Source organism: Barbatula barbatula (genome assembly GCF_947034865.1).
Source record: "Barbatula barbatula genome assembly, chromosome: 1".
NCBI lineage: Eukaryota > Metazoa > Chordata > Actinopteri > Cypriniformes > Nemacheilidae > Barbatula > Barbatula barbatula.
The window spans coordinates 16464968-16487914 of NC_136766.1; the positions used below are offsets into that span (position 1 = coordinate 16464968).

General features: G+C 39.8%; 1 protein-coding gene across 1 annotated transcript; it reads left to right on the top strand.

The window, feature by feature from the left end:
* Positions 1 to 1116: 1116 nt before the first annotated feature.
* Positions 1117 to 22349, top strand: nkd1 (NKD inhibitor of WNT signaling pathway 1). Its single transcript, XM_079462709.1, has 10 exons — positions 1117 to 1281; positions 1377 to 1409; positions 1587 to 1726; positions 13501 to 13558; positions 15138 to 15241; positions 15383 to 15478; positions 15965 to 16112; positions 17924 to 18005; positions 18250 to 18377; positions 18573 to 22349. The coding sequence occupies exons 1-10, from the start codon at positions 1257 to 1259 to the stop codon at positions 19070 to 19072; spliced, it is 1314 nt and encodes a 437-aa protein (XP_079318835.1). The 5' UTR covers positions 1117 to 1256; the 3' UTR covers positions 19073 to 22349.
* The last annotated feature ends 598 nt before the right edge of the window (positions 22350 to 22947 follow it).

A 22947-nucleotide genomic window follows, 5' to 3' on the forward strand; every position in this document is an offset into this window, starting at 1 on the left:
TGAGAGACAGGATGTGAAATGTGCTGTGGCGTTGATGCCCTACTCATGTTTGTGAGTTTTGTTTGAGGTTTTCATTGACCATGGATCCGTACAACTTGTCCTGGAAAAAAAAACCTTAATGTAGTAGATGGTGACGCATTAGAACCTCACTTTCCTTATTCAACTTTAATACACAAGTCTTTAAGGATTTCAATCGACTAGCCTATTTACTAATTTTGCCTGGAACTTTATGGATATTGTAGACATACACTTTGCTTATGGCTAAATAGTTTTGTGCACGGTTACTGACTGAATACTTTACATACTTAATAGGTACAGATTTGCAAGAAATATACAGAGATCTTTATTATTACTTAAGTGCAATGTTTTTATTATAAACGACGTGGAATACAAGTAATAGTTTTCCCAAAATGCACCACAGGCATCTGCTGTGAGTGTTTTTCAGAGATCAATGTAAACTGGACTGACTGACCTATGCTCCTGGTTTATATGTGATATGACTTCTGTTCTTTTTCTCTCATGGTGGTGTTACCTGCAGCTGTGTGACCTGTGTCAAGCTGTTATTTTAGAGATGGTTAGTCACCCTTTGGTGTGTAATCCCATAGATAGTTAATCGATCTTGTTTTTTCCCCACTTTTATAACCTCTTCTTTCCTGACCCGTACCTCCCCAAATTGCTACGTCGGGCAAACAGAGCCACGCTTTGAAAGTGCCCCGGTGTTACGTTTCTCGAGAAAAACTTATGTATGACTTTTTGTATCCATATGAATCTGGAAAGAAACAGGTTGTTTTAAAATCGAAATAAAATCATCTTTCTTTCAGCTTTACAAACTGAGCGCACAATGAAGTTTACAGCTCATCCATACAATCGTAATTTACTCTTTAATGCCATTCATCCGTTGTACAAACCAGCCATTTCCGTGCGCTCCTCTGGACGTGTTTAGCTGACGTCCCGCTCATTGCGCCCGCGGGGGATCGCGCTGCTCTTTTTATATTTGGAGACTGAAAGAATCCCGCGTCCCTTTCATGTGCCGCCTCGGTCCAATCAAACAGAGTGAGAGGCGGCCTGTGCGAGGCGTCAATCACGCTCGCTGAACGCCTATAGTCTGCTAAAGCCGCAGATCACTCGATCACTGCACCGCTGCTGGATGCGGACGCGACCAGCGCGCTTTTCTTTCCGGACGCTCTGAAATATCGCATTCTTTCGGGATTGTTATTGGTTTCTGATGTTTCTCTATTGCTCACCGATGCAGAGAAATGGGTAAACTTCACTCCAAACATGGTAAGATGGAAACTCTGTGTTTTAAAGCCAGTCTTTGCCTATTTTTAAGCCGTTCTTCGACTAATCCTTCTAAACGACGCCTTTCTTTTCCAAAGCTGCTATTTGTAAAACGAGGGAGAGCCCTGAAGGTGAGTAGCACAGATATTATTACTACGAACGATTGCTAGATAATTAGGCTAATGATTTGCGAATAAAACAATGCGAAGTGCATTTTCTGATGCACCTTTAAACGCTTGTCGTAAAGTTAGAAATTTTAGCCGGTTGCTTTTAAGAAGGTGTCAAATGCATTTTCTTTGCTGTTTTAGGCGATAGTTTTGTAGTTAACGCATGTTTGGCGAAGAAAGGATTGGATGACTGGATGGTTAAGCAGAAGTATTACTGCTCGACATCTCATGTAGATCAACAGGACTGCCAGCAGAAAAATACATGCGGACTTTCTCCACGGGTACGTAATCCATTTAATAAATTTATCACACTTGCATGTTCGAGGTGTGAGGATTTTGGATCTTGTGAAAGTTGGACAAAGTGAACTTCAAGCCTTAAATTGAGTTAATATTGTGCAGGACTAAACCGTTTGGGTGATAAATAAGTTATTGATTGGATTCAATGTCTCAGAAGTTATTATGTTTTCATGTAAGGTTTGTCAGGTTAAAGCTTTTTTTGTCGGATTAATGAGCGTACACTTTTAGATTCTAGATAAAACCCTCTTTGTCTAAGTTTAACTTTATTCATTTCTAAAGGCGATTTAAACATTTGATTTAAATGGGCTATAGCCTACTCGTGTTGCAAATATCGTCGTTTCCCGCTTTTGCGGGCCACACGCGCTTCTAGACCACCCAATTGACTTAAAACCAGCACTTTTGTCGTGCCATTGTTTTCTGGACAATAGTTAAGTCTTTGGAAACAGTCTGTAGTTAGAGCGCAACTATAAAAGGCAGAGATTTTTCAAGCAGTGATTAAAGGAGAAACATTCTGTGAATGCATGTTTCCCCGACACCCTTTAATGATGTCTGTTAAAACGCTCTGCGCACTTTGAGCTGCTTCCTTTGAAGACAGAGGAGGAGATTTTGTGTTGTTATTTCTTTGAACAGGGGAAATGTCAAGTTTACGAAGTGTTTCAGACTGTTTACTTTTGATAGGCACGTCATTTTGAGGTCAAACATCAACCCGCAAATAAATACATTTGGGATATAAAAGGCAGCACATATTATTTGAGCATATATATAATTTTGTGTTGCTTTTTCCTTTTATCAATGAACCCGTGTGTTTCTAACAGGCATTTCCCCAGCAAGTAAAACAGCAGTCATGTTTAGACAAAAGGCACATCAACTTTTTCTCTGGCGGCTCACATGGGTAAATGGTTTATTTGAATGTGGTGGGAAGAACTGTGTGAGGGCTAGGAACAGATGCAAGTTCTCTCTGTAGGTAATAGATCACGGCGGCTTGAAAGCATTGCGAGCTGACAGGCTGGTGACAGCGCTGTATTGTGAAGTCAAGAGAGGGGTGGAGGGAGGGCCAGTCTGTCTCAGATTTGGCATCCTGGTAAACGCATAAGAGCAGTGTCGTTTAGAGAAAGAGAAATGTTCCGGAAATAGCTTGGAGTAAGCATCTTTTGGTCAAGAGCTGCTGCAAAAGACTTTTGAGGGTTGGAGAGATACGGAGAGATGTGAAGAGTGACAGAAAGAGAGGAAATCCAAAAGGCTGATATTAGCCGTCTCACACACCAGAATCTTGCTACCGCAACTTCTTAAAACCCAGACTTTAAAGGTGGACATACAAACACAAACCTTTATCTGACTCAGACACCCTGAGAGATTGCAGAAATATTGCATTTCATTTATTTTCTCACTATAGGTGAGCAGTTGCTTGGCACGCATAATGCTGCATTACAAACAAAGACATTCTACCTAAAAGAGGAGTGGATTTTTAGAGACTAGGGGAAAACAAGATTGGAAGCATGAACGCATGGTGCTTTCTTGGGTCAAAGTTCACACAGTTTAAAGTTTATGACTTTTTCACTCTCTGCTGTGAAATGTGGGTTTTATTGTTGCTGGAAAGATCATATAGTACTAAGCAACAGTCACAATGTCTGAAATGACTTCATAAATACAACCTGCCATTTTTTGATGACTTTTCGACCTTTCAATTCTTTTTTACTTCATTTCGTCACCACAGTAGCCTTCGACATTGAGGGAGGGATTGTTTTCCCTGTGATGCTCTAATGAAGAGCAGGACTGAGGAGTGTATGTGTTATTTCCAAGCTGGTGTGAAAATATTTGTGCAGGATTCTTGCTGTGAGAGCATTAGTCCTATTATGCAATTATGACTTTACAGGACTGTTTTTTATTAAATAAATATTTGAAAAGTGTGTGTGTTTCATGGTTTTAGGAGTGTTGTGGGAACAAAATAATGAAGAAGAGGAAAGGTGTTCCCAACCATAAATATTTATTTGGAGGTATTCGCTTTGTTTTGACGAAACAAAGAGTCTCCAGGACAATTTAATATTTTACAGAGTGATGAAATTTGAGGCAGATTTTGCTGGAGGTAGTTCTGCATCTGTGTGTTAGTTCTCTCTCTTTCATTTTATGCAAGCGAACCATTTGAGAATGATTTCAAACGTTCTGTTTATTATTCCAATGAGAAATATCGAATGGATCAGAGCGTGTAGTCTTGATTGAAGACATGTGTTGTTTTTTCTGTGTTATTCATTTTCTCATGTTATGGTTTGAATTTCGCACTCCAGCTACCACCTCTGTGGCTTCTCTTCAACGTTTTAAGTATATGATGCGTTTACATAAAACTAAAAACTGATGGGACGAAAACAGATATAGTTAAACTTTAGTTTACATTTAAAAGTTCACTTCTTTGAAAGACAAGTTAGAAAGAGGATGAATGACTTAGAAAGATGAATGACTTAATTCGCTGACCATGAGTAAATTCATAAACCTTACTCTTAAACCTACAGGCTGTTAAAAACTAATAGAGAATACATGGGGAGTTAGTTATTTATAGCATGTGTTTAATTCAAACTGTTGTGTGTGTGTCTGTGTTGTAAATGGGGTTCAGATGGTGTGGACTGCAGGGAGTCTGAGTCAGGAATCTGTTTGATGAGTGTGTTTGTTGTATTAGGTTAACTGGCTGTACCACACAAGACTTCCTTATGTCGCACTGCTTTTTACATTTTTCAGCCTGACTTGTATTGGTCCCGTAGCTGATATTACGCTGCCAGTTCTACTTGAGAAAGAGTGTGTGGGTTGGAGTGATGGCCGAGCGGTTAGCCTATGTTTTCTGCTATGTCTGTGGTGCTTGTGCGGGTGATGGGGGTTTGATTCCAACTCTGTGTTTCTACAAAAGCGCCAAAAAATAGCCTTACTGGTCATACTGGATCACATTACTAAGCTGACCACTTCAGTATCATTTAAGCTTAATGAGACCAGACCTTTTTATCCAGTGGCCACACTGCTGTGATATAAGGCTGCTCTTAACCATTGAGCTCTAAAACCAGACAGAATTTCACTATCAAAGAAGACACTTAACATCATAGCTCTAAAATCAGTCGGTATTAAAATGACAAGAACAGATGATATTTCTGCTTTGAAATATGGCTTTATCAGAGCTCTAAACAGTTAGCACTTCAGTTCTAAACTAGGGCAATAACACCACGCTAAAACCAGACTATATTTGTTTTGGTAACTTCACTACATCTGAAAAGAAGCCAGTAGGTCAGCTATAAAACCAGGCTCTATATCGCCACTTTGAAACCAGTCTGTGTGTAATATCAAAGACTGAACCACTTAAACACTTTGAAGCCTAGATCAAATAGAGCCGTCTAATACTAAAAATAATTTTTGAAGGAATTGGAGAACTTTTGGGGGAATATTTGTGGATATAATGCTTATACACGACTACTTAGATATAAACCCTTCCCGACAGCACACACGCACAGACACCCATTCGACTTGCCTCAGATGTTTTCTCATTGTAGCACAAAGACTGTATGAGAGTATGCACTTTTTTCCTTCAGTTTGTTTCTCGTATTCCCTTCCCTGTATTAAAGCTTCAAGTGCAGTTGTCACACACTTACCCTTAGACTTTTTCTGTTCAGGATGTCAGGTTCACGATCTCTCTCCAGGGTGGTTGAGAAAGGATGACAGAAAGAGATTGAAGGACAGAGGGTGGGGGAGGAAAGAGAAGACTATGTTTTTCTTTCTGTTAAAGAGAAAGAAAGAGAAGAGGGTGCCTCTGGGGAGGGGGATAGCAATTGGCTCCACTGTAGGGCTGCTGAGGGGTTCCCATGAGATGGGAGAGAAGAAAGGGAAAGGGAGGAGGGGAGAAAGAGGAGATGTATCTTATAGGACAGAAAGAGTGAGAACTGCAGGTGGCTGCTCTTTATCTCCTTTAAGTGTCTTATTTAAAAAAAATTGTAACTGGTATAGTTGTCATTGGTAGAGTTGTGACTGTTAAAACTGTGTTTGAGCTGTACGTAATGAATTTAGGTTCATGAATAGTCTGTCTAGAAAATGCAGCACATGCACTACCTCGGTGTTGTTAACCTTAAAGGGATAGTTCACCCATAAATAGAAATTCTGTCATCATTTACTTACCCTCTTGTCATTTAAAACCTGACCACAGAACACACAAGAAGATACAGTATTTTTGAACATTTGGTAACTGAACAGCGCAGACACCACTTCACTTGCATTGTTTTTGTGCCCATACAACAGAAGTGAATGGCTGCCGGTTTACATCATTCTTCAAAATATCTTCTTTTGTGTTCTGCGGAAGACATAATGTCATACAAAGTAAATGACAGAATATTCATTTAAAAGAAATAAGTAAAATAAATCGGATGTTATGTTGGCTTAGACATGCAGTGCTGGTTTGTAACTTCAAACATTTCAGGCTACACGGAACGTCTGAATGTTTGGGATTCATCTCAGTTGTAGGTGTTTAAACGGTTCACCCTGTGTTTTATGTGTTTTTCCTTTAGACTATGAGTAATGCAACAGCGGTGTGCATTTGAGGGTGCGTATGTAAAAATAGTGTTCAGGTATGCGTGGCATGGGGGTGTGCTGGGGCCCAAACGGTGCCTGGCAAGGTGCGTCTGAGTACGAGAAAGCGTGTGTTTGTGGTGCATTTAAAGCACGTCTGTCGGGATGTGCTCTAGAGATCAAAGTGTGTGGTGGGAATATGCGGACCGAGTTGCTGGGATTAACAGCTGAAAATTGGGCTCTGTTTTGCCAAATTTCCTTAAATACAGACACCCATCCGCAAGCCGCAGAGCTCAGGAAAGTGTTGTAGCCTCTTCAAAACCCCTATTTATTCAGCTGCTCTGACATATTTATGTTTTTCCCCTCTTTTAAAGGGTGAGATGTAGTTACTCATTTGAGTGAACATGTGAATCCTTTAAGGGATAGTTTTGCCTTGCACACATGATTGAAATCAAGCTCTTCTAGAGTATCAAACTCTGATCTGTCACCGTTACAGTTAAAAATAAACCAAAGATCAAGTTGTAATTTGTTGTTCATTTTTTCTTTTCATCAGCTGTTAGCTCATCATCAATCTGTAAATAAAACTACAGCAACAAGAGAGCAGAATGTCTACTTTCTTTTTGTAAACATGTTTAATTCATGTCACTGTCTTTCTGTGTTTAGACATCTTATGAAATAGTCATAATGAAGGATTTGGTAACTCCTGTCTTGCCTGTACCACAAATCTCCAGGTCTCTGTTGCTCTGGTGTTTAAAATCCTGTGGAGAGGAATAGACTGGAGTTTCAAACACAATGTTTGAAAAGTCTTTTCTCTGTATTTGGGGCAGTTTAGATATTCTTTTTCTCAGCTTTTAAAGAGAATGAAAAAGGGGAAATGGAGAGAGGGTAAAGAAGAGATCACCTAAGGCGAACAGAGAGAACAAACGGGAAACATTGCTTCATTTTCAGTGCTTCAAAGCTCTCTCTCTCTCTCTCTCTCTCTCTCTCTCTCTCTCTCTCTCTCTCTCTCTTGGTTTGAAGATTTGTCTAGTAAAACGCGTGAAGCCTCAATACCACTATATGTTTGCTTCATTTTATCTCTCATTCACTATTCCTGTTATTGAATGCTGTTTTGTATATTGTTTTAAACTATAACACTTATGTTGACTGTAGTTGCCTGTATGTTTCCAGCCATGATTGGTTGAGGAATAGCTCTGTATGCCGTTCTGCATCCTTTATAATGTAACATTAGCTAAATATACTGTATGGTTGTATGCACTCTTGCTTGTGTGATATAGACTACCGCAAAGATTACATTTTTGTTTGCAAGAGTTGGCATTTTAGCATTTTCTGTTCAATCGCCGCACAGTCACCCCAATTGTTTTTTATTTAATGGGTTTTTGGTAAATTTCCTGAAATAAGGTCTAAGGTGGCTAACAAAACCTCTTAATATTTTCACGTTTTAATCTATGACATAAAAGCACACCTTTAAAAGGTAAGGCTTTAAAAGTTACAAATGTAGTAATAATTTGTAAACATAATCTTTATTTTTGTGATCTTCCAAAAGTCTATGGGAAAATGCATTGGCTTTTGGTTGAGGGAACCTGTCAGGCGCTAACTGGCCTTCAAAAATACATAAATTCTGCACCACTCTGTTGCTTTAATGTAGACAGAGACCATTTGTGTGTGTGTGTTTGGGAATGGGTTTTACTATGGAGAGTGTATAAGGTAACGTGTAAGGAAATGTTTGCAATGTTAATCTCATCTAAGAATTGCTATACAGACACTGACATACAGAAACCCCCCACACCACGTACCTTCCACCTAACAAAGAACGATATAAAAATGCTTATCAGTACAGATACCAAGGTGCACTTGTTTCCCTAACTCTTTGACAGTCAATAATAACTGGTATTAAAGAGAGTTTTGCTCGCTGCTGAGCTCAATTTAGCCCCAGACCACCAATCTGTATACCAGACAGGGGTGATTTCTCAGGATACCTATTTCAGTGATGCCTGAGAGCAGTTTGCAGAGCACAAGCTGAGTGGTGTCACAACGGAATGTGTTTTTTGTTAGATTTCTATAGGTTGAGCTCAGTTTTTATCAAACACTGCTGAGGTAATGGCCTAACAGCTCTTTTTGTGTCATCTAAACACCAGGCGGATGTTGGGTGTGGTCCTCACAGTCTTGACAGTGACCAATGAGTTCCTTCTCACCTCTCCAACTAAATGCTGATATACTGTTGTAAGGGAAATTGTCCTATATTGTTACAACCTAACAAAGGTGGTTAGTTACAAAATGTGTTATTTTGCAAACTTAAAGGTGCATAATGAAGTATTTTTCTGTGGTTAAACTATAAGAAAAACAACACAAGAAAACTCTTGTATAGCTATATACAATATATATATTTTCTCAGTATAGCTGACAGGCCCCCCTTTCTACGGCAAGCCCCGAAGGGACGAATACACATCACACAATCACAGCGTAAACGCACCCTATGAATTGCATCCTTTTTTGTTTTCAGTTTGTGTAGTTATGTATTTCTAATTGTTTTGTGTTTTTTATTTACCAGTGATTGTGACCAACTCACAAGGTTTTCGCAGCAAAATTTATATCTCTTAACTTTTACAGAGTAGTTTAAATTGTTTACTTAGTCACTAAAATAAAAAATAGACTTCTTGACCAATCAGAAAGTTGCTTAGTGACCCAGGGCGAGTGACAGAAGGGCCAACTCAGAGGATTCATAAGTGGCTAAACCAATGTCGCAATATAACAGTGTTTAATGCTGATGTTCTAGTAGTACCTGTTAGCGTGCAGTGCTGACATTCCAGTAGTTCAGGTTATCTGGGATGTCTGTTTTGCACATTATTTAGTATGGGGTGCTTATGTAGGTCATTGAACTCCAGACTCTTTCATCCTCACACGAAGGAAAGTAGGCCTATGTACTGGGGGGAGTGCTAGGAGTCATATTTTGATTGGTCGTCTTGCAAGCGCGGACTCGTCCGCTGTGCCCTCAGCACAGGGGGCCACGCTAGCATATACAGTAGATCCCTCTCGTGAGACCAGAGAGCACGTAACTGTATACACTTAAGCAAGATAACAGACGCAGCAGATTAAAAAGGAATTTAGTGGCAGGTCTTTTTCTGTCGGAGTTCATGCAGATAGTTTATTGTCTCTCCGGTGAAATATAGTACCTGTAGGTGCATGTGTCTTTGCAAAGGCTTAAACTGTCTTAAAAACAGAACACTTCTGGTTGGATGCAGTTTGCAGCGTTGCGTTAATATGATTAAGTCTGTGGTCTGAGTGAGAACCGAAGGTGACAGACAAGAGGGAGAGGGAGCGAGACACTCTTAATTAGGTTTTCATGGGTTTGATGAAGTTCCAAGGCTGTGTGGCCTAGCAAGGGGTTGGCGACTGATCATGCATAACTGAGAGTGCGTGTTTTATGCGTATGTTTGAGCGCGCTTGGCGCATGATCATGCAGAACTGTCATCAGCTGTGTAAATTGTTCGCCGGGGCTTGTGGCGTGGCGAGCAGACAGAAAACACAGACACGGAATAGTGTGGGACTTTCCACAACACAGTTTATTTTCTCCCACACATGCATACTTCTGAATGTACATGCAGACATGCAAATGCACATTCTTATCATAATGACACTTTAACAAGCTACAGTATATCCATAATTGAATTCAGACATAATTTACCTTGTCTGGGGATGAGAATTCTCCCTGGATATGACTTTCCCGTGGCTCAATGTTTAGTGCATAGCGCTAGCAACGTCAAGGTCATGGGTTCGATCCCAGACATTGCACATATGTGGAAACAAATCTATAGTTTAATGCAATGTAAGTCGCTTTGGATAAAGCATCTGCCAAATGCATAAATGTCAATGTGGATATCTCTCTGTAGTCTTCCCTGTGTGGCTTTTGGTCAGCTTACATTGAAATGTGTGTTATATGAAGAATTCTTTAATAGAACTGAGGGAACTGCTGACTTTGGCTTGACCCAGCGTGTCACCAATGTGCTCTTGGAGTACGATCCCGTAAAAGTAGCGTGACATTTTGCAATTGCCAGACTTGCGCACATGTACACAGACTAATAAAAACACTGCAGATGGACCACAAGAAGGCTTCAATTGTAAACAGCTCTTCGCTTTGCTTCTCCCTCCCGTTGTTACCGCTCCTTTAATTAACGTTTACGCTTTCATATTGAAAGATTCATGTACTTCCACTGATCACAGCTTTAACAAATACACAGTGGATGTCTGATGCGTGTGCATGTGTTTTGGCAGGCAAGTAATTTTGCCCTGTGTTCTATGGGCATGTATTTGTAGAAAAGCACTAAAAGTTATTTTCTCCCCTGTTTTGGCTGGTGTTGAAACAGACAGATCTGCTTGGTGTGAAACATGGTGTCTGGAAAAGAGTTTCTGGTTGCTGGCACAGTTTAAGTGAAGCCCTTGTTTACGTTTCATGATGCTCGTGAGGCAAAAGACCCACGGCAGAAACGCCATTGTTCCATCTGTTTCAGCATTTATAAACACTGCGAAGCACAGGCTGGAGAAACAAATCTAGTTCGTTTGACAAGACGGTCTCACAGATGTTGTTTATTCTTTGCTTAAAATGTCACTCACAAGACTTCATCTGTGAAATGAGAAAATAAGGCTTTTAATCAAAGGCCCTTTTCGCACGCAAACTCGGCAACAGTTTTTCTGTCTGAGTAGTATTCAATCACGCCACAAATGGTACTCACTTACTATACATTTGACAGTGGCCTGAAGCACATAGTCCCCCTCACGCACACACTCCACCCGACTGTGGGTTTATAGATCCCTCTTCAGCCCCTCATTACACTGCTGAAGAGAGATCAGCCACTATTGATCACACCATGGACAATTAGCCTGTGTTGTTTTCTGAAAACCGGACAAAAATATGTCCTATTGTACCAGCTCACTGTAATGGAGTGTGTTTGTGTATCATGGAGTTATTGCTATATGACATTTTCTTTTGCTTTATGCGTGTAGTCTGTGTTTTACCAAAGATAAAATATAGGATGCGCCACTGCCATTACAATGCATAAGAAGGAATGCAATGAGGCCGGTCTCTTGTGAGGCACTTGCCAGCTTGTGTGCATGCGCAGTTGCTGAAGCGCCTTTGAAAAAGCTGGAAATATGCTATTTAATTGTGATTTTTGCCAGCGATTTTAGAAATATCTGCTTTCCAGCATTCAAAGGGATAGGAGTTTTGTCTTGCTATGATGTAAATAACTGCCCAGAGGGGTTGCAAACATGGCTGCTGAGTGGCACAACTTCTGTTAAAGGACTTTTACTTTCCGTCCGTTAAAAACTTATTTTTGGTTGTGTAGGTTGATAATTGCATTGTTTTCTTTGAAGAAGGACCTAAAATTAGTAGATTCATTTCACCTGTTATTCCACTTAAATGGTCATATGTAAATATTGACTTTGATCCTAGATTTTTTAATCATTTGTAATCCTCATTTGTAATTACTTTTTGTGTTCTTATTGTCTTTTTGTTATATGCTCCTGTTTTTCTTCATGCATTGTGTAACATTTTTAGGTTCTATATTTTGTTGTTTATGTTGTTGTTTGGACTGTGTGAGACTAGCAGACTTGTGGGACCGAGAGGGGATATCGACTGAATAGTTGGGGGTGGTATAAGTTAGAAGGGTGATGATTTGTGTGTGCATGTGACTGAGGCAGGGGTCTATAGAGCTTTTTAAGGGTGTCTGAGAGGGGCTGACAGACGCCATAGTGATTGTGCTAAACGCCTCTTAAAGGTGAAATACAGGGATTAGTGAGTTTCTCACAGCCCTGAATGTCTTGTGGAAGAAAGCACAGCAAAATATAAATACTCACTCAGGCAAATGCAGCACACTCATTTGAAAGGACCGAGTAGCGCTATTTAAGCCAACTTCCAGCTTTTTAGCTGAACTTGACCTTGAATGATAGAAAATAAAAGAAAAATACTCATACAACCGCTTGTCGTCCGGTTCACCATTTCATCCAAATGAGAAGCACTCATATTTATAATGCAGCACATCCATCATTCAGACAACACATTATTAGCACATTCCCCTAGCGTGCTGTCGGCTAACCTCTTGAGCATGATGGTAAATGTGTGTTTGTGTGCACGGCAGTGTATGGCTCGAGGCACTACAGTAAGACATTAGTGTGGCTGTCTAGTGTAGATGAAGACAAAGCAGTCCCTTACAGGCACAAACAAGATGTACGTACACACACACACGCACAGCTGCAGACTGCCAATGAGATCACAGGGTCAGTCTTTGGGCACGAGAAATGAATTCTCAGTAATACACTGACAGAGGCAGTAGGATAGTCGTGATGAGAGAAAGTAGCAGTCTTTTGGACAGATGTTTGTGTGTGGTGAATATAGAATGACGAATCATTGTAGATGAGACACTTCTCATTGATTTAATTATGGCAACAACAATAAATGATAGAAGAATTCATTTCAGGGTGACATTTCACAAAATCACCTTTCAAAGAGCAAGAGGTCCCTGGGTCAAATATGTTTCTGGGTTCTTGATGAATGATGCCTTCTTTCTGGATGTTGTTGTGCTGCAAAGGGTCAGTATGTAGGGTATGCACACCTGCTGTAGTCTAAATTATGGTATGTGCTAGACAGGCTCTCATTTCTCATACGGTCTCTATTGCTCTTCACTTTTCTCATTCCTTTTCTGTGATGTCATCTGTTCATTATGGTTACCTTGTCTTGGGCTTGTTCTCTAATGGTTACTGCACATGCTTAGGGCATTGGAGCTCTGGTGCTCATGTAAAAAATGTAGTTTAAAACCCAGACTGTTAAATACTTTTATTTGTAGTTTTTAATTCTGCTGTTGTCTAGTTTCAGTATGAAAATTTTTATTTTTTGATAAATATTAATTTAATATTTTGAATTGGCTTTTATAATTGTAATTTTTCTTAAATATTTGTTATTCATTAATAATTTAATTTAGTTGTGTTTGCCTTTGTCACTTTATATGTCATTGTATTGTATGTCATTTTTTATATTTCTGTACGAGTTTTTTTTTCATTTGATCATTTTAGTGCCTCAAACATATTAAACAACATTTCAAATGTTTATATAGCTTTTCAGATAATAATTATATTAATACTTTTTTTATTTTAATTGACAGAAATGTTTTAATGCTTGTATTAACATATTACACTTTCCTTTTAAATAACCCAAAATCTCTCTCCGTCTCTTCAGGAGCCCTTGGATGAAGGTTACGCTGAAGGTATCAGTGATGAACACTATCGTTTAGAAGGTAAAACATATTTTTTCATATCCCTCGCATCACCGTAATCTCCTAATTTTAACTTTAATCACAGGCCGGTCTACTTATGCACTGTTGATGGTACCCATGATAATTGGTTTGCAACCTTTTTCAAGGTATAAATTACTTATCAAGTATTCATAAGGTTTTAAAGTTGATATTCCATGTTCCATCCTTCCAGTGGGAAAATCTGAACGGGGATCAAATTTCTTATCTAGTACAAAGAAAGTTTTACTTTTTAGGAGACCGGGATGTGCCTATTTCGCTGCAATTTAATCTGAACTAAACTATACACTCCTCTCGAGTTATTAAACACTCACCTGAACTGCAGGTGAACCTTCAGATTGAAAGCAACCTTTGGGCCAACGGCATGCAATTTTTTTGTGGTGCATAGCGTGGTTTTAAAGCTCTGTCACTGGTTCAGTTTTGCTGGTTTGGCTGTCTCACCACTCAGCGGTGAAGGCCTTTGACTATTGCTATGTGGCGTAGCGTAGCACTTCCTTTGCGTGTGTGTGCGTTTGGTGTCTCTAGTTTCTTTGTGACCAGTTTTTAGTCCTCTAGATAAACACCTTCTGTATATTGTGAGCTAGCTGGCAAAGCAGGCATTGGCCCCCGGAGCTCAACGTTGCCTTTGAGTTTCTGGCCCTGATCAAAAGCTCCGATCTGACGCTGTTTTCCTCCAAAAAACCTGTAAATGCTCCCTGGGATGACTGCTCTCATCCTCTGGTGCTTTTCTTCTCTTTTTTCATCTTCCCTTGCCTCTTTCTACAGAGGGACAGGACAGGTCCTCTTTGATCTTAGTGGATCAGCAGCAGAGAAGTGAACGAAGAGAGAGAGCTAGATTGAAGACACACAGAGAGAGAGATACTGTTGTGTCTGCCTATCCTTTTGGCTCGTACAACAAACACTGTTTCAGATTTGACTTTGCTTAATTAATTAGAGATTCTGTTTTACAGACGGACTGATCCTGGGCCAAAAGGTTTGAGAATGGAACTTCAAAGCGCAGGGATTTGGGGCGGGGGGGGGAGGATTTAGCCTGCAGGACCCAGTCTGATGCTGAGCCGTGTCCTCGCTGAGCTGTGTTAGATCTGCTCTCATTTAAAACATCTCCATTTTATTACCCACAATACACAGAGAGACAAACTACCTTTGAAATTTGGGTATTGAGTTCAGGACTAAGCCTGCTGGTACAACTGCCTGTGTTCGACTCTGTTAGGCTTTTCTCTGAATTTAGTTAAGGTTATTAGGCAGAAATAAGATATCAGGGATATGTTTTTAAGGTTTCGCCTTAAATTGTGATTGTTAGTAAGGATTTAGCATGTTGACTATGTGTTGCCGTGCTATAATACTGTCTGTCAGTACAATAAACTTTCTCCCAGACATGCAAACTATTTTGAAAAATATATCCCTAAGGTGTCATCATGGGGTTTTCAATGACAGATTTTTATATTATGGCTGTTGTGTTGCTTCTCACACCATAAACATTAAACCAAAACAAGAATTCTATCTATGTAAAATATAATGTATAAATAATATAAGTTCTGACTGTTTTTTTTTCTGTGTCCAATAGTGGCTCTGCCCCCTGAGAAGACTGAGAGCTGCAGTGTGGAAGAGAGAATGCAGGACACTGATGGGTCTGCCACTGTCGGCCAACACAAACAATTACAGTTTGAGGTCATTATAAACCACATACACATTCTCAGAACTTTGGTGAACGTTCTCTCAAAGTTATCACATAAAGAGCATTTTTATCATTGGAGTATGTGTGTATTATTCTTCTTAAACACTTGTTATCTTTTGTTGTTCATTAATCAGGAGTTGGAGTGTGCTGTATCAGTAGAAGAAGATAACAGGCAGGAGTGGACCTTTACCCTATACGACTTCGACAACAATGGCAAGGTCACGAGAGAGGTAAGACAACCGAGACCTTTGCTCAGTACGAACATTGACTGGGAAAAGCCCGCTAACAGATCACGGTGAATGGGATGATGGAACAAACAACTACAATAAATATTGACTGGTTTGCTTGTCCAAGTTGGACAGGCCAGAGGACCATCCTTGTTACTCACGATCTCTCACTGTTTCACTATTGTTTTCCTAAACCTTATAGTCGCTTTGCATTTCATCGCATACATCCTAAATGATGTTTGATGTACAGTGTGTTTCATGCTCTCTGCTGTCTTCCTGCCCTGAGGCTGTGGAGACTTTAATTAACACATTATGGACATGTCTGTGCATGAATGATGAATATTGCATGATCTCTTATGGTGCATACAGGCTCGTGCATGCAAAACACTATAATCAAGCATCTGATAATAATAAAGATCTTTGAGCCAAATAGAATAGAGTTATAATTGTATGCTTCCTTCTCATTGTTTTCCTGTCTCTCTTCTCCAGGACATCACCAGTCTGCTGCACACTATATATGAGGTTGTGGACGCTTCAGTAAACCACTCCCCCAGCAGCAGTAAGACCCTGAGAGTGAAGCTCTCCGTCGCCCCAGACTCCAGCAAGAGATGGAGGAACTGTACCCAGACCAATGCAGGTACAGAGAGAATCACAGCGGCTTTATTTCCATTAGTTGCATGACACGTTTCAAATCTCAGAACGAGTCTGAGCTCTTGCAGTTATCATTCTATACCAGGGGTCTTCAAAGTTTTTCGGGGCATTGACCCCTTAGATGAGAGATGTATGGAGCAGGGATTATACTAAATGTGTAAAGAGAGCTATTTAAATAGAAACAACCCTTATTGTCACAGCAATATTATGTTAATACATTACATTAGCACTTTTATGCATGTTATTGATGCACATACACACTTTTCTGTGTATTATTTTTATTATTAATATAGATTGTTTGATTATTTTAAGGGATTTGCAGCATCATACATTTTCATTTTACTGTGAGATGGAAAATGTACTTGTCCTGAACCTTAGTTTTTATTAAAGTTTCAATGAGATGACTGACTGATCAGAAATATATGAGAATGCACTTTATTTACACTTTAACTTCTTTCATGCATACTCTGAACTTATCGCAATGGAGAAGATAAAGCAGATGTAACATTTCTTCTATAGCTTTTGCTGCCTCAATGGATGTCTGCATGCAGGTTAAAATTACATTAAGCGGGAGCTTAAATGAGTCCACATGGCTGCTCACGTGCGCAGCTCAAAGAGAATATTGGTTGTAATATTTACATTTTAAAAAAAAGTTGCCTGTGAGTAAACAGTAATAAGCTGACCCCTTGCAGTTCCACCAAGGACCCCCTAGGGGCCGCGGACCCCTGGTTGAAAACCCCTGTTCTATACTATAACTGTACAGCATCTCAACACCTCTGCAGTCCGGTCTGAACAAGAATATAGTCTATAAGAATATAATCTATAGTTTGGGTTTCCATGCTGTCATCTGCAGTGGTCAGTCTAGATTTACTGGAGTCGGTGGCAGTCAGTTGGTGTTGGAAAAACTTCCTTACAACCAAATCAGACCGTCCTCCGCATAGCACGCTTTCTCTGCAGTACTGTGTCTTGTTGTTGTTGTAGATTCTCAAGCCTTTTCCTCTCAGGGGTCTGTATATCAGGCTATTAGAGGCATATTTTAGCTTTGGGTTTACACTTTTTCATACTAAAGGAACATGAAGTTAAAAATTACAAATTACACATGGAAATATCAGATGTTAGTAGCAAAATGTTCCATCTGACCACTGTTGATTGGGTTACCCAAGATAAGTGTTAAAACCAGGTGTCTTCCATCTCTGTCTCTCCTCTTCTATTTTCTTGACGTCCATGTAAGTGCATCTCCTGTAATGCTATTTCATTGTTAAAATCAGGATATGGGATAACTACGAGAGAGACACAGAGAGAGAGAGACCCTGATAGTCTTCTCTCTTTTGCTGTTTGAAAAATAAAAAGATCCACATTTAGCCGAAGCTTCTTCACTGTGTGTTACTTGGTAAAAATAATGTGATGGAAAGAAGAGAGAACTTTGAAGAAGAACTGTTTCTGTTTGTTTAGTGCTGTCATTTGGGCTATTTATACCCATCATATTTTAAAAAGAGAAGAGTCTTTGAAAACAGCAGCTGCCTTCATGCAAATTCACGAGTGTGTGTATGTGTATCTTTGTGTGTTTTTTAGATTTATATGAGGCCCGAGGTTCAAAATAGAATAAATGAAGCATTGTTGTTTTTTCTTCTTTTATAAACCTTCAAAGTAAATAGAAAACAGGGAACAAAGGTTTCTTTCTTATTTTGGTTGGTCTTTAATGCTGCTGCAGTGTGTGTGTGTGTGTGTGTGTGATGCTGTGCAACTCAACGCAGCTCTCTTTGATAAAGTCTCTTTCTCTCTCTGTCTCTTTCTCAGATACTCCCCATTCCAAACATAAGGGGGAAAAGTGCATTGAAGACTCCAAAACTTCAGAGAAAAAGTCGAGAGCTTTTCTCAGGTACTTGAGACGCTATATCAACAGACCACATTATCTGTTCAGTCAGTTTTGTGCATTAATAACTTTCATTGCATAAAAATACAAATTTTGAAATATTTTATCAATGGCATTCATGTAAAACGTCATTCAATCAAAAAAGCTTTAAAAAATCTACATAAAAATAATGATGTGCTTACTTACAGATTTATAGAAATATCTCCGCACAAATTTATTTGAGATTGACAATTTGATCCTGTTGTATTAGGCGTTACCATAGTGACCACCACAACCAGCAAGGTTGCCACCGGCACTGTGTAGATGAGAACTTGGAGAGAAGAAACCATTACCTTGACCTGGCCGGCATTGAAAACTACACATCCCGCTTTGGAACAGGTGAGAGAACAATCACAGAAATGTATTTTGCTGCTTTAAAGTTTTTGCATTTGGCAGACACTTTTATCCAAAGCATACATTTTTTTTGTCAGTGCTTCTGTTTCATGGGATATGAATCCACAAAACATTACAGGAACACATTTGTCCTCAAAATATAATACACAACCCTTAAATAGATTTTTGTGCTTCCTACAGCCGCTCCTGCCATTGAGCCAACGAAACCCAATCACGCCACCCGTTCATCCAATCAGATGCGCTCTCGCTCACACGAACCTGAAAACGGCCACGTGTACCATCGGCGCTCACAGACCATCTCCATGGATCCTCCCCCTGTCCTGACCCGACACACACACGCACTCCGATCCCCCAAAACACATCGCACCCAAACCGCTCAGGCCTCCGCCGGTCGGGTGATGAGAAGAGGAGCTCCCCCTCCCCCTGTGGTGCCAAATCAGACCCCTCCACACCAAAGCTCAGGACCTTACCGACGACACAAACAGAGGCCCAAAGAAGGGCTACACTATCGGGCTCTGGGGCCGACCGTGACATCTGGTCCTGTGGTGGAGAAAGAGCATGTGAAAGATCTGCCCAGCCTGGTGCTGTATGAAGGAGGACTTGCTCAAGTTGTCCAGCGGCACGAGCATCATCATCACCACGAACACCATCATCACTACCATCATTTTTATCAGACCTGAGGAGCTGATTTGCTCAAAGTAACACAGATATACAGGATGTGGATAAAAAGAAACAGATGGGAAATGGAACACATTAGTCGAATGATCATAATGTTTTTGGCATGGCCAAGTTGAGGCTTAGGAGCAAAGATGGCATCACGTTTATGCTATAGTGGCAGACAGTGAGTGTCTGAGTATGTGTGAATCTGTGGATATTAACATGTGTGACTGTGTTGTATCTTCGAGTCTTTGAAATTAATTACGTTATAACTAAGGGCTCTGTCTCTCACTCTTTCTTTGCTTTGTCTTTCTCTCTCACTCTGTTTGACGCCCTTTTTCTCTGTCTGTCTTTCTCTCTCTCACTCGCTGGGTGAATCTCATGAAACCTGTCAACATTTTTTCAGTCATTTCAGTAGAAATTTAAAAACAAAGTAAATGAAGCCAAGTTTTTTAAAGCTACTTTCATAAGATTTTTGGGTCATCATGAAACAGACGTTTTGTTGAGATTCTGGCACTCTCTTTAATCTGTATGAATGGCTCAGTGTACACTGAGATTGAAATGGTGGAGTAAATGAAGAACTTGGTATATCAAACCACTTTTGAAGGAATACAATTCCTTTTTTGTAATTGTTGTGTGCGTGCGTATCTGCGCATCTATGTGTGCCTATGGTGTCTTTTTTACACTTATCCTGCGTTTCCACTGAAAGACCACTTGAAAAGCACTTCTTGTGCCATTGCATTCAAGACACTTTATTTATGAAGAGCTTCTCGCCGAGATCAACACCTTTAAAATGCAATACAGGACACAATGTACAGAGCCAGTAAATACGCTCCAATGGTCAGAGAGCACGAGAACTTAACCGATCGACATGAAGAAATCAGAACATCATAATCAGCTGCTACCTCTAGTATTATTATGATTATCTGTATTATTAACATAATTTTTATCCTTCAGATTGTATTTTTAATTTTTCTCTATTTGAATATGCCACCAACCTGCAGTGTCGTCAAGATGAATTGAAATCCATTGTCTTTATTACTGATATATTTTTATTTCATATGTTTTCTATTTTTGTTTTGTTTTTACCTGTCTAACTGTAAGCTAACTGCATTGTAAGACCAGGTATCAGAGTTTATGGCGTAATTATGTGTATCATACAATATGAGATCTTAAGATAATCTTATGGTCATTGTAGGATGTTCAGAAGTTTGTTAAAAATAATTTATTGGAAAAATATTTCTGTTGGGTTTATGTCAAGTCGAAATAGGTCTAATCAAAAGTTTATATGACACGAAATTATACCTTATATTGTGTTTCATATTTGTTCAGTTGTGGTTTCAGCTTTCCCATTTTCGGTTTAGTTAAGTTCTCATCTTTCCAGCTTATTTTGTTTCTCAGGTTAATTTTAGAGTCCGTGTAACATTATATTCTGATTTTACGAGAGCACACGATCTGTAAGGATGTTTTGATGGAGACTCACCATTGAATTTAATTTCTTTAAAGGTCCAGTGTATGAAATTTAGCTGTACAGAACGATGCAGGACACAAATTGCAACCAACGGCTCACTCCGGCCCTTCCCTCTCCCTTCCGAAGCACTACGGTGGACGACACAGAACTAAGATGTCGTAACGTTTTCTTTTCTTTGCTGAAAGAGATAACGTACTTCTGAAACAGGCTCTAAATAGCAGTTTGGCCGTTTTAGGGCTACTGTAGCTACAACATGGTTCACAGGGGCCCGCAGTGTATATAGATAGAAATAGCTCATTCTAGGGTAATAAAAACATAATTGTTCATCATTTAATGTCTTTAAGCACCTCTGACCACATCGTTAGGTATAATATATTGCATTTCTGTCAGTAGATCCTCCAAAAAATTACACATTGGACCTTTAAAGAAATCTTCATAATCCAAGAATTTGTAATAAATTAGGATGCTGTAGATAGTAGGGTATGTGCCTTTAGCTCAGTATTGGCAAAAGTGAAATGTGTAGCAAGTCTGGTTTATTAGGAGTTCAAGTGTTCCTCACAGCAGTTTTTAAACATCTAAATAGTACATTATGAATCTATTTCAGTCACCTAAAGGGATAGAGTGAATGTGTGTGTGTGGCAGCTGTCTCATTCCTTAGGGGCAAGATGACAGTATCGCCGCCTAGGAGTCTCCAGTCGTCCCATAACTCACCAATACCCCACTGTGTGTGCGTGCGTATTTGAAACAGGCACTTCCGAAGATTATAATACACATCAGCCGTTTTTTTTATAGTCAGATGGTGAGCAGGTGTGTGTGTTAAAAACTCACACTAGGTGTTTTAACAGTACAGATGTAAGTAATCCTAACACCAGTTATAAGATGTGAAGTATGACAGATGTTTTCAATCTCAGCTACATTTGTATTTTGCCATTTTTAATATAGACACACATGCATACATTTGGCGGCAATGCCCCAACATTCATTCGAAATTTGGACTAAATTGCCATTGGTTAGAATTGGTTGGAGTTTGACTGGCTGTTGTTTTGGAATGGTGGCAGTGTGAGAGTATAACACTACACTTTGGAAAACCCACTAACTTCATGGTGGTCTCATCACAACTAGTAAGTTAGTGACAGTCGACCTTCTCCCGGTCTCTCCATTGCTTAACAAATGAATGTGTGGTATGGACGTTAACACTCCCACCCCAGCCACCCCTCTCATATTCTCACTCTCATTACAGCATGAAACATTACTGCTGCTGTCTTTTTATATGCACACGTATGTGGACGTCACCTATACTTACCATTTCCTGACAAGATACTGAAACACTGTATTGCTGCTAAAAACAGGCACTATTAAATGTACTCATAATACTTAAATATTAATTTATACTTTTCACCAGATTCTTCATTACACCTACAAACCAATAGACTTATATGGTTTAGATTGTTTAGTTGAAAAGAATCAGTCAAGGCTTGATGTAAATACAATGTGAACAGACTCCTTTCGTGATAGATGAGTTCTGCGCTATTTATGATCAGCTCTTTCGCATAGTGCCATTCGTAACATTTCATTATTTCTAATGTGCTTAGGTTAGTGACAGCACATTTCAAAGTCACAGAGTTTCATGGAGGTGCTTGTATATAAATAACCCTATTTGCTAGGATTTCATGCCACACCCACTACATTACAAAAGATAATTTGTGACTTCTCTTAATGCTTATTGATTTTGTTCAGTTCACAGTACATAGATGAATGGAAATGTTTTATTTATTTGATAGCGGACCTGTGCTAAAACATCTATCATTAAAAGCTAAACTGTTTTAATTACTGACTGTTGTCCTGATTATTGATGTATAATGCATTTGATGATGCATGTTTGGTGCATTTTACCATATACTTTTGCATGTGTACGTGTGCGTCTTTGTTAATATATAAATTGCATGTTGTGCTATTTGCCACAGATATTTCCCACAGTTGCAGTCCAACCCTACGACCGCACTGCATGACTCCAATGTGACACAAATGCCTCACAGAGAGCGTGACTATGGTGAGCCGGGCGGGATGAGAGCAGTGAGGGAACGGTTTCTGTTTTTTTTGGTTTGTTTGTTTATTAAATTAAAAGTAGTTTTATGTTCGTCGGTTCGAAGGAGGGACATGCTGTCGGAGGGCCTTCACTGTGGAGGGTGATTGTGGTGCTGAAGAGTACAAAGGAAGACCGCGAATGGCTGCCCGAGGCAGAGGTGCTGGAGCAAGTATTCGGATCAGACGGAGAGCTTGCTGCCGTTCTCCTGGGTGGAGGTGGGGCGGCTGCCGTCTGTGAGGGAGCGGAGGATTCGTCGCCATGGGACGGAGCCTGCTGCCGGCCGTCGTAAAGAGGAGCAGGAAACCGGGGACTCGCTGCCGGCTGCCCACTCAGCTGAAGGA

Coding starts and splice junctions, on each gene's coding strand:
- nkd1 (XM_079462709.1), top strand. CDS start 1,257: ATGGGTAAACTTCACTCCAAACATG. Junction 1,410..1,586: donor AACGAGGGAGAGCCCTGAAG/GTGAGTAGCACA, acceptor TTGCTGTTTTAG/GCGATAGTTTTGTAGTTAAC. Junction 18,006..18,249: donor AAGTCGAGAGCTTTTCTCAG/GTACTTGAGACG, acceptor CTGTTGTATTAG/GCGTTACCATAGTGACCACC.